The 18,473-nt window shown below is 38.0% G+C and overlaps 1 protein-coding gene across 1 annotated transcript; it reads left to right on the top strand.

Moving 5' to 3' along the window:
* The first annotated feature begins 425 nt into the window (after positions 1 to 425).
* LOC102221178 (up-regulator of cell proliferation-like) lies at positions 426 to 16,473 on the top strand. The gene is made up of 4 exons (XM_023346746.1): positions 426 to 606; positions 994 to 1,050; positions 1,141 to 1,213; positions 7,562 to 16,473. The coding sequence occupies exons 2-4, from the start codon at positions 1,045 to 1,047 to the stop codon at positions 12,268 to 12,270; spliced, it is 4,788 nt and encodes a 1,595-aa protein (XP_023202514.1). The 5' UTR covers positions 426 to 606; positions 994 to 1,044; the 3' UTR covers positions 12,271 to 16,473.
* Positions 16,474 to 18,473: the final 2,000 nt, after the last annotated feature.

The following is an 18,473-nucleotide window of genomic DNA, read 5'->3' as shown; positions in this document are numbered from 1 at the left end:
AAACTGGAGATCATGCAGTGGTTAAAGTGTATAAAAGGAATATTTATTAACAAAAACAACAATAGATTGTGGATGTCAGTATCAGTGGTGTAATGCAAATGTTTGGATGTGTTGTATGAGTGCATATGGGAGTGTTGAAGTGCAAAAACAAAGACAAACTCCAATGTGCACAAGGAGGGGAGCTGAGGCCTGATAACAAAACACCACAAGCATCAAGAGCCAGAGTGGACGCTGAAGGCGACCCAGAAAGTGGAGATGACCACTTTCAAAACTCTGTGCTCCAAATCAACGGATCAGAAACACCTGCAAAGGGGAGGAGAACAAAGACAGACAAAAGCAACACCTGCAGCCCAGCCCTTAAGGTCCAGGTCCGTAATAATACACTAAACACAACGCTGCTCATATCATAATGCTTGGTCATATCATAAAAATCATGTGATTTCTTGTAAAGAGCAGGGAGGGAGAAGGAAAGTGAAAAAGGTTTTCAGCAGAATATAAAAGAACATCTGAACAGCTGCAGTTCTCCAGTCATCTTTAGGAGAGCGAAGAGAGAATAAAAACTTTTTTGTGAAAGACAGTCGGTCCTCGGGCAGATCTTCTGCAAAGGTATGATATTTATTCTATGTAGTTCAGCAACTCTTAAAAAATATTCAGAACCCAGCTGCTCTAAGTAATTATAGGACTATCTCAAAAATGTATTGATTTTACACAGATGATAATGTACTGCATGTTTCAAGTGTCTCAGTAGAATAGAAGAAGAGCACCTATTCCAACAGATTATATTTCTCTGGTCTTGGAGGATTTGTTGCCATTCTCTGATGTGATGTCAAAACAAATATTATTTCTTTTTTGTATTTTAAACATTTTTAATTAAATGGTAAAAATATTTTTGTGTTATCAGGTATCTGGCTATGGGAGGATGAATGTTGTTCTGTAGATGAGAGTGAAGAGGAAACAATAGTAATCAAAACGCTTATGTCATTTTTCTTTCAGACAAACTTAAACAATCAGCACAAGTGTGATGCTAAAGAGTCTGCTAGCACAATGGAGGTACACAGTAACATTCATAAAATAATGAAAGTAATGTAACCATCAGTTTATCTATATCTGAGACATATATTTTTTGTTAATCTTCTTAAGGGGTGGAGACTTAAACGTGCATCTGTGCCAAATATTGAGGGTGAGAAAGAAGAGGTTCGTACATCAACATCTGGTGAGTCTCATGCTGACAATCAACAAGTTGGTACAGATAATAAAGGTCAGATAAACAAATCTGACATTGAAAATGAATGTAATAAGTGCTCTCTCAGTTTTTTCAGGCAACATTATTACTATTCTTATTTCTGTACTTACTGTCACAGCCAGTCACCAACTTAATGGTATTGTGTACAAAGTGTCTATGATTAACCCAGTTCAGGAAAAGCTCCTACAACATTCCAGCTGTTATAACAGCACTTAGTGGGCTGCAAGAAGAAATCAGGCTTTCCTTTTCTTCAGGATGTCCTCTCTGAAGATGAGGAGTTTTCATCCATCCAGCAATTGTTGCTGCCCACAAACTCAGGTGGAAAACTGAGTTTGACCTTACTTTTCACGCTCCCACCAGATCTTTACATTACACACAACACGACAATCCAGCAACGGACGATGAGTTATCATGGTATGAATACTCCTGATAATGAGTATTCATACCAAAACATGGACAGGTGTCAAGTTATGCCTGACATAATTTTTAAGTAGCCTACTTAAATAATGTGTCTGCTGGAGCTGATCATTTTCAGAAAAACACAACTTTAACAAACAAAATTAGCTGCAAGAAATATGTCTCATCAGTCCAGTAATGCGTCATGTTTTACATAAAATATGGTTTACTAAAATAGCGTAAGCCTAATCTTATCTTTTCAGGAAATCTACTTTTTTATGTCCAGCAGAGGCAGCCTCCATTCTTTTATATAAGTACTAAAATAAATCTAAAAAAACCACAAAGTGTTGGAAATCAGTGGCTAGTGGCTGACTCAGAGTCATATCTAATAACTTATACATTTGTTAGCATGAAGAGTGGAAATATGGAGGACCAAAGCTGACATAATAAGAAATAAAAGCATAAATATATATTTATTTTTTCCTTGTCCTTACACATCAACAAATCTATATATTTTCTTTTTCATTTCCCCTAAACGTATGTTTTTATCAAAAAAAGTAGATATTTTGTTTTGTCTTTTCCTTATACAAGCTCTCCTTCTTTTGTCATTGCCTCCTCTCCTTTTTCTGCTTCTTATTTTTCAACTTCTCATTTTTCTGCTTCTCCATGTGCATCTTTATGTTAATGAGGAGAGCTGCCTTCTATGTCCAGCTCCTCTACTATTGGCCAATAGAGCTTTGGAACCAACGTCACTGCATAAGACATAGTGGGGCGTCAGTCGCTCTGTGCCATCTTTACAGGCCACAGACCAAAACAAACTTTATCCGGGTGTTTTTATTATGTTACTGCCCGCAGTGAAGTTAGTTTTGAGTTAGATATTCCAATATCTGTAGAGCAAGCGCTGTCTAGCTCAAGGTTGATTCGATTTATGAACGCTAATTTGGCCAGCCGTTCTCGAGCTTCCTCCTCAAGCGCTCGGAGGTTCACTAAGGGACAAATTTCCATACCAAACGCTCCTGTCAAACAAATGTTAATAAATGCCTTGCCTTGTGACCAACTGATACAAAAAAGTGATAATTCATGCTTTTACATGAGACACACTACCCTCTATTAAAATGTTAAGTCATATTCAATATTTTAAATAATTTGAATATTGAATAATATAATGTTTTCTTCAATAGCTTCCACAATTACACACTGATTGACTCAATAGGTCACATGACCTAAAAGCTATTGAAGAGAAATACTAAATTTAAACTAAAAAAATAGGTAAAAAATAAAAAATGAGTTAAAATGGAATCAAAATGTGTGTGCCTCATATATACAGGCTAGTAGAACAATTACACACTGATTTCTAGTCAATGTGGCACACAATATGGAAGCTATTGAAGAAAACATATTATTTTATATTAAAATTATTTAAAATATTGAATATGACTTGACGTTTTAATAGAGGGTAGTGTGTCTCATGTAAAAGCATGAATCATCACTTTTTTTTGTATCAGTTGGTCACAAGGCAGGGCATTTATTAACATTTGTTTGACAGGAGTGTTTGGTATGGAAATTTGTTGACAGTCCTTCAGTGAACCTCCGAGCGCTTGAGGAGGAAGCTCGAGAACGGCTGGCCGAAATTAGCGTTCATAAATCGAATCAACCTTGAGCTAAACGGCGCTTGCTCTATGGATATTGGAATATCCAATATCCAACTTGAAACTATCTTCACTGCGGTCGGTAACACAGTAAAAACACCAGGATAAAGTTTGTTTTGGTCTGTGGCCTGTAAAGATGGCACCGAGCGACTACGCGAGACATAAACGCCCCACAATGTCTTACACAGTGATGTTGGTTCCAAAGCTCTATAGGCCAATAATAGAGGAGCTGGACATAGAAGGCAGCTCTCCTCATTGACATAAAGATGCACATGGAGAAGTAAAAAAATGAGAGGAAGCAATGACAAAAGAAGGAGGGCTTGTATAAGGAAACGACAAAACCAAATATCTACTTTTCTTTTATTTCTTATTATGTCAGTTTTGGTCCTCTATATGGCAAGCGGTCTAGTCAGTGTGGAAATACTGGACATCCTGAGCGAAGTAAGGAAAAATCAAAGGGAGTCAACAAAATATTCACAAAATACTTTAATTCCTTGTTTTAATTCATTATTTATTCTTAGTGAAAAATACAATATACCCTGCCAGGTTGAGTGTGTGCAAGAGGAATGTTTACTGAAAAATGAGATCAACTCTGGATGAATTGAAACCACAGAAGGAAGCAAAAGATGCTTCTATAAAACACCAACTCAGGGGCTGAATATAAAATCACACCACACTTCTGTTATGACTGGGCTCAAAGGTCACAACAAGAAGAAACACACACCATGTTTAAGAGTATCTGAAAAACACATTTATTTAGAATAAACTAACCTTAAACTTAAAGTTTCTAATATGAATTTTGACAATCAGTGAAATCAGCATTGCATGGTGTGCATGAGTGAAGGCTAAATGTGAAAGTGTTCAAATGTACAATCAAAATAACCCATAATGCAAAAGCTAAGAAAGCAGCATAACTGTGGAGGGTAAAGATTTTTAAAAAACGTAAATCCTTACAAAGTCTTCAGGTGTCTCAAATCAGCAATAGCTGTTGTAAAGAAAAAGGTAGATGCCTAACCTACAGCCTGGCTCCAGAGGAGTTTAGCAGGGGGGGGGGGCATTGGCTTATTTTGGGGGCAGGAGGTGTAAACTAGTGTTGGGTTCAAAGAATCTGAGCATGAGCGACAAGTGAGTTTTAGATTTACTTGCAAGGAGAACAGACAGGAGCGTGCTTCAGTTGCAATCTCCTACCCACTCTGAAGCAAGCTCCTCCCACACCCTTTCTTTTTATTTCCTTAAGACGGTCCTAGTTACATAGCTTATTTAATTATGTTGAGTTAATCACATAGCATAGCTGCTTCTTCTGTTCTCTTGAGTCACAGGTGTGTTGCACCTACAAGTTGCCATAATGTAGAGTGCAAAGTTCAGAGTTCTTGTTTACTTCCTTCTGTAGAAACAATGCAGGAACTGATGAACCCACAGAACAATGAGGTGTCTTGTGTATCCGTGGTCTCATGTACAGTTCCTCTGTCTCTGGTCCATAAACTTCGACCCTTAATCATCCATTGTGTATTCTGCCACGTCAGTTACATCTGGTATCAGCTCCCAATTTGACACGTTTAGATGTCTTCCTACAAGCATCTCTCACAAGGCACACATTCCAGAAGCAAACAGACATAGAGTATTTATATTTATAATTAATTTAAACGTATCAACTAGCATTTATTTCAACATAAATACATAGACAAACTTTTATATAACCTTTCAAATAAAATGAACATGTTTATTAGTACAAAATAAACAATAAGAATTTAAACAGCGACATGTATGAAATGTTGAGTAAATGGGCTCAAATTTGCATACACAGGTTATATATTGCAGAAATCTAACAATGTTTCCAATCTGTGGAGTGCATTTCTTTAAATGCAAAATCAATCTACTCAAGTAAAAGTAGCAATAATACTATTACTCAAGTGGTGGACCGCTTTGTGGCATAGTAGGTGTACAAAAGACTGTTAATTATTGTTTTCAGCCCTCTAGTTTAGGTTTTCTTCATCAAAGTATTTTAGGTGCAGTAATTTATTTCAGCCACTGGGTGGCTTCATGTTCATATTTGTTACATCTTGTTTATGGATCTGAGTAGAGTGTTACGGTTCTCAAGGCTGACTTCGTTCATAACCTCTTTCTATTGTGTGCGTCCATTGAATGTAAGTAATACTGTTGTTGATTTAGTTCGGTTTCGTAAATGTCTAAGAGCTGTAGTTGTGCTTTGTCCCGTTGAATATTATGGTCGTTTGCTGTATTGTACTCGTATTGTTGAGAGCTAAAAGTTAGCCGTTTAGCATTAAGCTATTAAGCTCAGTTAATTAGTTGCAGCTGTTATTTGTGTTACCATTTGCAATTGAAATGCTTTATTTCTCTTGTATGTTTATCGTGTGACACTATTAATTGCAGGGTTTATTATTACTATTTATGTATAATTATTATTTACATTCTCATAGTCAGACATTAACACATTTATTCATTTGTGTAAATTTGGTTTATTTGTGAAAGGGTTTACAGACAAATTCTTATAATTTGTATTTGTTTATCTTTATAGGAAATCACACACACACACCCCCACACGCACACACACACACACATACGTGCCCTTACATGTATGGCTGAACCTCCAGAGCTAATTAAAAACAAGTAAAGCTCAATTCTGGACTCGGACATTCTCTTATTTCACTAACTCACCTGAACATTTATATCAGCTGTTCTAACCCGACACCCTGGAGTGATTGTTTATCCACAACTGAACCAGCTTCAGTCTTCATTACAGTAGGGGAACAATTATCTCATCTTCAATGTAAGCAAAACAAAGGAGATGATTGTTGATTTCAGGAAAGACACGGTCAGATCCAACCGTCTTTCCATCATGGGAGAAAAAGTGGAGGTGGTTGAAGAAAATCAATACTTCGGTGTTCGCCTTGACGACAGACTGGACTGAGATTCAATAGTGAAGTGTCTATAATTAGGGACAGAGCAGACTGGACTTCTTGAGGAAGCTAAGATCCTTCAAGGTTTGCAGCAAGATGCTGCAGATCCTTTATAAGTCTGTTGTTGAGAGCACCATCTCTTCTACCATCATCTGTTGGGGAAGCAGCATCAGAGCCAGGGACCTAAAAAGGCTCAACAGCGTCATAAAGAAGGCTGGTTCTGGTCTGGGGACAGCTGTACAACCTCTAGAGATGATTATGCAAAGAAGAATTCTAGATAAAACCAAGAAAATTATGGACAATCCTGACTATCCTCTTCATCAGACTGTCTTGGGAAGGCAGAGCATCTTCAGTCAAAGGCTTCTTCAAATTTAGTGCAGCACAGACAGTTGCAGAAACTCTTTCCTGCCAACAACCATCACAATCTTCAATAACGATTTGAAGAATCTGAATTAATGACTTACTACAACATTTAATTTCCCTTTGGGGTTAATAGTATTTTTGAATTTGAAGTAAAAGTAAAAAGTGCAGTGCAGTAAAACTACTCTTATAAGTACCTTTTTTATCTTAGAAAGTTTCTCAAGTAAATGTAACCACTACTAGCCACTTTTGAACATTCATAACAAAATTAGTAGACAATACTTGTTAACAAGCATAACGTGATATATTGGCATTAGCTAGTCATCATTTATCTAACATTATCCGCATCCAACAGCATTACTGAACTATTTATGGTTAGTTTTGGGGGGGAAACCTGTGCAAAGTTCTGTGGCTTTTGCTGGTTTGCTGCCATGATTCTAACACACACTGCACAGTTCTGCAGGTGTGTGTCTGTCGTTGCCGCACAGGTGTCATAACGGAAAAACACGTTACGACATATTAACTATTGATTAAATAGTTGTAATGGCTGAAAAATGTATAGAAGCCCCTACTGTGTCAAATCAAGATAGGAATAATAGAAAGTTGGCACCTCTGAAGTAAAATTAAAAATAAACAGCTTCCAGTTCAGGAGAGGACAAGGCCCTACAATGTCCTCCTATGCCGCTGGGCCTGTTAATATGAATTGTTCATATGAATTATATGAATTTAGGAATTATTAAAAATTTTAGTTCTACTTCAGAATTGTGTTGTGTTTGTCTTGGTTTGTCTCATAAAATCTCAGTGAAATACTTGAAAAGTTGTGGTTGGACTGTGATTTTTTTAAGTTAAAGAGATAAGGGATATAAATAATTTTGCAGGGCACATCATGTACCTTTTGGACTTAATGAAAAAAAATAATTATTGGCATTAACAGTTAAAAGACAATGATTTAAGGTAATTGACTAAAGTAAGATATTTGTCTATATTTTAAACAGGGACCAACCTGAAGATGCTTTTGGAGGATCTGGGATTGGATCAGTTCTACAGGGATAAGCTGTCACTCAGTAAAATCCTTGAGATCAATGAGAAGACCATCAATGATGAGCCTCCAAAGTGTAAATCTGATCTTTCATGGCATTTTCTCAAGAAACTGAAGATGGTGAATGTAACAGCTAGACAGATAAGATCAGTTTCTATGTCTAACCAAGATGATGAATTAGAACCTGGTGAGTTCAATTTTGATGATTTGCTTGCCAGTCCAAATAAGGATGACTCTGTAAATCCTCTTGATATAATCACTGCTCTCTTCCTGTGTTCTGATGGGTTTGTTCATCAAGAATTAGCTCTAAAAATGTCCATGTGTCAGTTCTCTGTTCCTCTGCTGCTTCCTAACTGTGATACAAACCGGTGCACCCTCATGCTGTGGGCCATGAGAGACATTGTTAAGAAGTACAGACCTTCAGATCTTTCAGAATCAAAAGGCTTCATAGAAGAAAGAATAGTTCTTTCTGAACTTCCATTCGTCTCATTTGTGAGACTGGGTGAGTGCTCTCTGTCCAAATCAGAGATGCTCAATAAACTTTTAAACAACCCAGATGACACCTTTGTTCACCGTGACATGGATGGTGGAGACAGTCCAAGAAGAATATCCAATGGACTGACTGAAATGACCTGGTACCTTCCCTGTGGAAACAAAAACATGGACATCTTCAGTGAACCAGTTGCTATAGCTAACCTTCGTGGAGACATTGCTTCATTTGACACACAATTCTCCTTTTTGTGTCAGACATCTGCTGCAGTTTTTGTTTTCTTTGACCAGCTGGACTCTGAGTGTGAACTGCTGACAAACAAAAACCACAAATCTCAAATCTTCCTGGTGGGAAACCAACAGAGCAAAAACTTCAGATTTGATTTAGTTAAAAAACTGGCAACCAGTCTGGCCTTGACTCAAAACAACATTCTAATAAAGACAAAACAAACAAATGGTGCAGATTTTGTTAAACTACTGAGGAAAAGAGTTGGTGATGTAATTAATAACTCACAGAGTAAAATGTCTGTAGAGCAGATGGCTGATGTTGCTCATGAACTGGGAATCAGAGTTGATGAAGATTTTTCAAAGTGCCAAACTGGAAAGATGAAAGCTGATGAAATCACTGCTGAGATTAAAGACATAATGAAATACAAAAAAGATCAACTTCCGTTACAAGGTCAAATATGGAAGGAACTGACTTGCTTGGAAAAGGAAGAATTTCGTCTTCGAAAAGTTGGTTCAGAAAACATTGAAAATTACAAATGTAAACTTCAGAGCGAGAGAAAAAAACTGAGGAAAAAGCAAAATGCTTATGGGATGTCCAGGGCAATGACAAGCTTTATTAGTGCAATATCCAGCCCACATAGAGAAAGGTGTTATTTTCTGAAATGGATGCAAATAAACCTTGACAACTTGTCTCAAATCAAATTTTCTGACCTTAGGGAGCTTTACAAGGAAAAATGCAAAGATTCTGAAAACAAAGAAGAGATCAAAGAAATTGACAAACAACTTTCCAGCAGCTCACTGGGACTTGAGCACTTCTTCCGTGAAATGGGTCAGATCTATGAAGCTTCTCTTTACCTTCCAGAAACAGATCCATCACGTCAGCAACTGCAACATCTGCCCAAACTCTGTGCTCAGTTGTTGCTGGATGGATTTCCTCTTGAGCTTGTAGATGGAGATGCTTCCAACATTCCTCTCAGATGGGTGAGTGATGTTCTCTCTCAGCTCAATGACTTGGTGTCTCCAAAGAACAAGATACGGGTCGTCACAGTTCTTGGAGTTCAGAGCACAGGGAAGTCCACTCTCCTTAACACCATGTTTGGAGTCCAGTTTGCAGTCAGCAGTGGTCGATGCACTAGAGGTGCCTTCATGCTGCTCATCAAAGTCAATGAAGACTTCAAGAAAGTTCTCAACTGTGACTTCGTGATGATCATCGACACTGAAGGCTTAAAGTCACCAGAGCTAGCACAGCTGGACAACAGCCATGAGCATGACAATGAGCTGGCAACACTTGTTGTTGGTCTGAGTGACATCACCATTATCAATATTGCAATGCAGAATTTAACAGAGATGAAAGACATCCTGCAGATAGTGGTGCATGCTTTCCTCAGGATGAAGGAGGTCGGCAAAAAGCCTCAATGTCAGTTTTTTCACCAGAACGTTTCTGAGGTTTCAGCTCATGAGAAGAACCTGAGAGACAGGAAACTGCTGTTAGAACAGCTGAATGAGATGACCCAGGCTGCAGCTAAAATGGAGAAAAGAGAAGAGAAATACAAGAGCTTCACTGATGTGATGGAGTATAATCCAGACACTGGGAACTGCTACATTCCTGGACTCTGGAATGGAAACCCACCAATGGCTCCAGTCAATGCAGGATACAGTGAGACTGTCTATGAACTCAAGAAAAACATCATCCAACAGCTGGGAAAGTGTGGGTCAACTTCTAATAACATCATCCAACAGCTGGGAAAGTATGAGTCAACTTCTAATAACATCTTGGAGTTCAGTAAGTGGATAACCAGCCTGTGGAACGCAATAAAACATGAAAACTTCATCTTCAGCTTCAGAAACAGCCTGGTGGCTGATGCTTACATGAGGCTCTGCACAGAGTACAACAAATGGGAGTGGGAGTTCAAAAAGGAAATGTACACCTGGGTCACCAATGCAGAGACAAGGATATCAAACTTTGGTACAGTTGCTGCAAAATCTGAAATATCTGACATGAATGAATTCATAACCGAGTTGAAAAGTGAAGCAATCACAGAGCTGACCAAGTGGGAGACAAAGATCCTTGAAAACCTGAAGAAATACTTTGATCAGCCAGAAGGTCATGTTTATCTGGTTGAAGGATACAGAGAGGATTTCTCCAACAGCATAAAGAGTCTTCGACGACAAACTGAAAGATCAGTGTTCAACCAGATCACAACAACAGCTGACATTAAAGAGGGATTGAAAGAACTCGACAAAATCAGGGCCACTTATACAGAAAAAATTGAGAAAGCAGTTTGTGCTTTAATTGATAAATGTCGTAAGAAAAAAGTTAAAATGACTGACAGAGAGCTTGATGAAAATTTTGATAAGATGTGGACTGAAACACTGAGAACCTTGGCCTTCTCCGAACAGCAGACTTCAAATATCTTCACAAGTGTGTCCCATCAGTTACAAACAAATCTTTCTCCTAAGGGAAGCCATGCATGTGAACTGCTGAGTAAAAAAAACCTCAAAGACTGTGGACTGGAGCCTTTTACATACAAACCTAAAGGACTGAGAGAAAAAATCAAACACAAAGTAACAGGACTGTATCAGTGGTTCATGAATGTCCCTACAAACCCCAGGCAAGAAACCGCTGACAGCATTATATCCTTCTGCAATGACTTTATAAGTGATAAAGTCAAGAGAAAAACTAATTATCATGACACTTACATCCAGGAGATTCTTCACATCATTGATGAGAAGCTGAGCAATGCTAAGGTTGACACTGACATAGAGTTTGAGGTGTCTCTGAAACAACACATATGTGGATCTGCAGCCAGGACGTTTCAGAAAATGCATGAAGACTTTATACAAGAAAATGATCCTTATAAATGTCTGCAGAAAAACAAAAACAAATTTTGTGCAGATTTCAAAGATGTGTTCTATAAACGAGACCAATGCCAGAAGAAAGCTGAAGAATTCACTAATCAGTGTCTGAAACCTGCTGTGGAAGATTTCATCTATCGTTCCTTGGGCCTCAACATAATCGATGAAATGCTGACAGGAGAAGAGTTCAGCACACGAATGTCTTTTCAATATTCTGTTTTAATGGATCTTATTTCAAGGAATGAATTTGAACGTTATCTTTACTACATCTGTTCCTATGAAGATTATTTAAAATCCCAGATATCTGACAGAATAAAGAAGCATTTTTCTGATGGGTCTATTCTAGGTGAAATTGAAGACAGACATCTCGAGTCGAGCATTAGCAGCATCAATGGTGCCATCAAAAAGACCACAGCAACTGACAGCCTGAAGACATTTGTTGAAGAGATTTGCAAAGAACTTGGTGACAAACTGGTGATTTCCCAGAATGCTCTTGGTGCCTTCCTGGTCCTAAACAATGCTGATCAGAAACAGTTCGCTCACTGGCTCACAGTGTCTGTGAAGGACATGGCAGAAGCTCTGGGGACAGATATTCAGAACAGACCCTTTGAAACCAAACTCAGTCATCTCCATGTAAAACCCCATGTTGAGCTTTTCAACAGAGTGATTGGTTGTGGCCAGCAGTGTCCATTCTGTGCCGTACCCTGTGATGCAGGAGGAAAATTACACACTGAACATTTTGCTTCATTGCATCGTCCACAGGGCTTGGGTGAGCATAGATGGGAGGGAACAGAGCAGCTTATGACTGACATCTGCTCTTCTCTGGTTGTCAGTGAAAAGATTTTCTGTTGCAGTGCCATAAAGGATGAATGGCACCTTTACAAAAACTATAAGGAAATCTACCCACACTGGGACATTCGTCCAGATGTCAGCCTGGAGGCATCAGACTACTGGAAATATGTGATGGCCAAGTACAACCAGGAGTTTGCTAAAGCATACATGGCAAAACCAGCAGACATTCCTCCTGCTTGGAACAATATCACAGAACAACAAGCAAAGGAAAGCCTTAAAGAGTCATTTAACATCAAGTGAGACTAGAGTTTTCTAGTCAGGCATTTCTATTCTTGAGAAGGTCCATTAGGATTCAATTTTATTTTAAAACAGATAAAAAAAACTATTTAATATTCTCAAAAGTTAGTGCTAACTTGTCGCGCAAAGTTTGTTCTTAATTTTTTTTTTCACTTTTTTATAAACAATAATAAATACTTACTTCTAGTCTATGTAGAAAAAATATATTTCATGTATCTTACTCAAAGATCTGTGTATGTACTTTGGCTCTATGAAGTTTTGAGCATGTTTTTGCTTAATACATCCTTACTGAAAATAGTGTCAAGTTGTAACAATGTTTGGATTTATGATTCTTTTACTTTGCTTCTTCAATATTTCTATTATGATTTCTGTGACTATGTAGTCTCTAGGACTGATGTCTATGAAGTGGTTAACAGAAATGACCCCATTAATAAGCCTAGTGGCATGTTTCCATGGAGATATATTATATTCAAATCCCAGGTACAAAATCGTTTAATATGTTCTAAAATGAGACGTTAAAGAACTGTTATTGTGATGTATTAGCAAATATTACTTTTGTAGTTTATGCTTAAACTGTGTTCTGGGACCTTTGACAGATGAATTGGTTTTGTTAGAGAAAAGTTAAAAAGATGAAGTTTGTTTTATGGTCAACGAAAGTTTAAACTGTAAAGCAATTTAAAGATGTATTCATTTTTAAAGTGGTTAAACAACTTGAATATGTAAACTTAACATGCTATATTATTTTTTGATCATAGTAATGTTAAAAGTATACATTAAATATTTGTTTTCCTTCAAGAGGAGTTCCATTAATTTATTCTAACTACATTTCAATTCGGTACAACTGCTGTGCTAAAATTATTCATCACAATAATTGTGTTAAAGGAACACATTAATACATCTGGTTTCAGAGTGTAAAAAAAACTTTTTTTTACATATTTAAAAAAAATACAGCAAATACAATTGGTCCTTCTTTTCTCATTTTACCTGATTTAACAACTAGTAAATCAAGTAGAGTGTTTTTCTTGATTAACTTGACACCATAAATCAAGTCAAGCATTTGACTTGATTTACAGTGTAGATATACTATACTAGTATTGATCCTAGTATAGCAGGTGGCGACATTTCTGCTCTGGGAAACGACCAAACTATCAGAGAAATGCAATGACTTGGAGTTGAGGATGAGGCGCAACAATATAAGAATCCATGGCATTCCTGAGGGTGTAGAAAAAACAACACCATTAGCTTCATAGCACAATTTATTAAATCCCAGATTCAAATCACAGACAGGATGGAATTGTGTATTGAAAGAGCACATTGCTCACTGGTGAATAAACCACGCTCCCCCCGAAAGCGATCATCGTACGCTTCTTTTATTATAAGATGAAGGAACATGGGATAAAACAGGCCTGGAAACAGAAGATCTGCTATGAAGGACAGACTGTTTATTTCAACCAAGACTACACAACGGGGGTCCAAAAGAAAAGGAAGCAGGTGAGGGAAGACATCAAACAACAGAAGGAGAGGAATGTGAAGGAACAGTCCTCCTTTCCGGCCCAACGCAAATGCTGGGGCTCTTGGAAGACTTTTGTTCATGTTCCAGTCATTGTGTTGGGGTCCCTGTCCCAATATGTGTGTTTATGTTTCGTTTTTGTTTACATTTATTACTGAAATTGTCATATCTCCTATTTGTCCTATAAACCTTACATATCTTCCTTCTTTATCCTTTACCTCTTTTTCAACTTCAAACAATATCCCTTATTGGATTAAAATAGCTACCCCCTCCTTTTTCCAAATGAGGCATAAAATGGGTGACTTACCGATTCCCTTTTCCGGTTTTTGTGTTTGTTCTCCATTAGGTGAGTCTCTGGTAGATTTTTTAGTTGAGTCAAAATCTTCTTTTGTTTAATAGGATGGTTCAGACCATGAATATTGTAAGATACTGTATCTAGCCCACTCATATTACTACCATATCTGGAGCTGTACGTGACACCTCTTTGAAAAGAAAAGTATGTTACACAAGACATAGCCTCAACTGAAAAGGAGAAATTTGAAAATAAGTGTGCACGATCCAATCATCTTAAAGGAGACTTGGAATTAATTGTCAGTTTTACTTTGGGAGCGTAAAAGGAAGGCTGAGGAAAAATAGTGCTGAAATTGATGAGACATCTTCAGTGAGACCCAGAGAAACTGTGTTGCTAACCATTGATGAGTCTGTACCTCGTCTTGGCTAGGTATTTTTACTTTTGTTGGATTGGACTTCTGGATTGTCTACGGCTGGAGATGGTGAGCCTGTGTCCAGAAAAGAACTACCGATCCATCAAAGAACTTCCATCTTCTCTCCAGCATGAACATTGTAGTGGTAATAATGAAAAAAGGAGCTGAACTCAAAAACACAATTTGACTCGATGAATGACTAAAAGAATAAATGAAACATTGAGCTCAATAGGTCTGGGGTTTAATTTTTGATATGTCGGCTTGTTATTATTATAATTGCTTTTATTATTGTTATTGTGCTTGCTAAATGTGAGTAGCCCAGCTCATAGCATAACCGCTAACATGTCTCCACATGATTTAAACCCTCCAGGAGTGCAGCGCATGGTAGTTGAGCACATTGTGAAAAGGAAAGATTATGCAGTGCAACAGTTCTCACAAAAACTAAGTTTTTTTCTGGTAAAATCCCACAGCCAGCGTATGAGCCAGATTATACTTGACATTCCAGTGTAGAACTACTCATGAGTGACTCTTCCATTTCCAAAGTGCAACAATCTCGAAAGATCCTTCAGTCTATCTTACCCCCAGCTGCTGAAGCAATTAAGCACTTGAACTTGAATTCGCTCTCCCTCAGAATATCTTAAGTTGTTAGACTCTGCTAATGGCGGAGAACTGTATGCTCAGTTTCTTGACAGGTTCCAAAATACAGGTGATGAACTGTCTTACTTGCAACTAGTTTAAGTAGCCTTAGCTCACACTGTAAAATGGGGTGGTGCCTCAAGCAGTGACTTTGATAGACTTCTCATCACCCAGTTCTGTCCAGGGTGTTGGGATGATCCCCTTTTAACTACATTCCAGTTAAAACAAAAGTGGGAAAATCCACCAAATTTTCCTGATCTGCTTCTCTTACTGTGAGCTGAAAAAGACCAAGATGCCACCAAAAAGATGCGAATGAGACATTTGAGCAGTACAAAACAAAAGGTTATGTCCCACCTTCAAACCGTAAAAGACTGATCAGATGAGAATGATAGCACAGCTACCTTAAGTTCAATTCAAGAGAGAACTCTCAAAACAAATTACCGAAATCCACTGTCAACTAGTAAAATTGACTCCAAAAAACACACAATGAAACAAGTGCACTCAAAAGAGAAACTAAAGCTGATAAAGTGACCAGGGAACCCTCAGGACAAAAAGTTAGAAAAGTGAGAATCCCTCAGCTGCTAAAAAACATTTAAACTAAAATCCATCTCTATTGCAGGGCAAATAGGAGCTGCAGGTAGTCAGTCATGCACAGCTGTTGTAATATTTCAGATGTCAATGTGAATTTTCTTCTTGACTCATGTTCACACGTGACCACTGTCACTGAGTTATTCTACAAATAAAACCTTCCAGATCAAGTTGGAGCAAACGCGCTCAATGTCCTGTATGGGACGTTTTTACATGTTAAGACCCCTGATTACTTACCTGGTCTTTGTCGTTATAGGGTGCTGTTGAAAAGTCTCAAACTAAGATACACACCAAACAGAGATGGAAAATTTGGATTAGTTACCAGCTGTGGTACCCTGCCAATAGAGGGATCTGCTAATGTTCACTGTACTGTATCTGACTGATACTATTACATATTAAGTAAAGTATCATCCAAGCTCAACATCCTAAGCAAATAATCAAACCATAAAAGTCTACTAAAAGCACAAAAAGAAACTTAATTGATCATAGAAAAATATTCTGTACCGTTTTGGCCTCAGGAGAGGATTTAATGCTAGGGTACTGAATATTTAAATATGTGGTTTCAACTATTTGTAGGTGAGATGTGAGACTGAAATAACAGAATGTTTACCTAGTCAAGGGGTTGGTTTGTATGTTTTTAGGTGAATTTATCTAGAATAGTTCTGCTATCAGTTGTACAGACCCATCATATCAATTTGAACTTGCTTTAATTATAAAACCCTACAGGAAATTATAAGTCAAATAAGCTCCAGTTCCTGCTGTCTGGATGTTTTACCCACACATTTCTTTAAGAAAGTCCTGCCTGTTATTGCTGCTGATCTGATCCAAATAGTAAACTCATCGCTCTCATCAGGCGTTTTCCCCCAGGCTCTGAAAACAGCAGTAATCAAACCACTTATAAAAAAGAACAATCTGGACAAATCACTAATGCAGAATTACAGGCCGACCTCTGACCTCCAACCTCCCATTCATCAGCAAAGTTATTGAAAAAGCTGTGTGTAAACAATTAACTAGCTTCCTAACTATAACCAACCTCTTTGACTCCTTCCAGTCTGGTTTTCGTGCTCACCACAGCACAGAGACCGCCCTCATAAAAGTGTTCAATGACATCCATATAAATACGGACTGTGGCAGAACCACAGTGCTGGTTCTGTTGGACCTCAGTGCAGCTTTTGACACTGTTGACCATGACATATTACTGAATCGACTGGAGAGTTGGGTCGGACTCTCCGGTCCAGTGCTTAACTGGTTTGAATCCTACATAAAGAACAGGGATTTCTTTGTTTCAATTGAAAACTTTTCATCAAAGAGGTCAAAGGTCACATGTGGGGTACCCCAAGGTTCAATCCTAGGACCCCTTTTATTCAATATTTATATGCTCCTACTAGCTCAGGTTATAACAGGAAATAATATTAGCTACCATAACTATGCAGATGACACACAGCTCTACATTACGATGTCACCAGGTGACCTTTGACCCCATCCAATCACTGAACAGATGCTTAGAACAGATAAATGTGTGGATGTGCCAAAACTTTCTCCAGCTGAACAGAAACAAAACTGAAGTTATTATTTTTGGACCTAAAGAGGAACGATCTAGAGTCAATGCACAGCTTCAGTTATTACAACTGAAAACCAGCGATCAGGCCCAAAACCTGGGAGTAGTGATGGACTCTGACCTGAACCTCCAGAGCCACATAAAGACAGTTACAAAGTCGGCCTTCTATCACCTGAAGAACATTTCCAGGATTAAAGGACTAATGTCTCAGCCAGATCTAGAGAAACTCATCCATGCGTTCATCTTCAGTCGTATTGATTATTGCAACAGCGTCTTCACAGGTCTGTCCAACAAATTAATCAAACAGCTGCAGCTGATCCAGAATGCTGCTGCTCGCGTTCTCACTAAAACCAGGAAGATAGAGCACATAACACCAGTTTTAAAGTCCCTCCACTGGCTCCCTGTAGCTCAAAGAACAGACTTTAAAATACTGTTGTTAGTTTACAAATCACTGAACGGCTTAGCACCACAATACATTAAAGATCTGCTGTTGTTGTATCAACCTTACAGACCTCTCAGGTCTTCCGGTTCTGGTCTGCTCTGCATCCCCAGAACCAGAACCAAACGAGGAGAAGCAGCTTTCAGCATCTATGCACCACGAATTTGGAACAAACTTCCAGAAAACTGTAAAACAGCTGAAACACTGACTTCTTTTAAATCTCAACTGAAAACCCACCTGTTTAGAATTGTATTTGAAATGTAATCAATTACAAATTTATTGATGGAACTTGACTTAATGATTGATTCTATATTGCATTGTGATTCTGTGTTTGTTATGATGTAAAGCACTTTGAAATGCCTTGCTGCTGAAATGTGCTATACAAATAAAATTTGATTGATTGATTGATTGATTTGAAGTAAAGATGTTGTCAGAGTAGTGGAAGTTATCAGCTAGTATGCACAGTCTTTACCTGACTTCAGCAGTTTCAGAATGCCATGTCAGTGGATATTAATCTAATATTGTAACAGTTTGTTTAGTGCAGTTTTGTTTAGACTCAATATCACTGTTTCTCTGTGGAGGTGATTTGGTTGAGCCTGCTGGCTTGATTGATCAGCTGATGTTGAGTCCCTAAAGATAATTTTCAAATTATGGACACTGGATTGCACAAGAATACATGTTTGATGCTTCTGCACAAAATATGCAGTTTGACACAAAATCTAGTTCTGTTGTACAGGACAAGGAACAGCAGTATTTTATACATACAGTGTG

Source organism: Xiphophorus maculatus, chromosome 14 (genome assembly GCF_002775205.1).
Source record: "Xiphophorus maculatus strain JP 163 A chromosome 14, X_maculatus-5.0-male, whole genome shotgun sequence".
NCBI lineage: Eukaryota > Metazoa > Chordata > Actinopteri > Cyprinodontiformes > Poeciliidae > Xiphophorus > Xiphophorus maculatus.
Note: the sequence above shows the minus strand (reverse complement) of the source record. Positions and strands in the feature narration are given on the sequence as shown.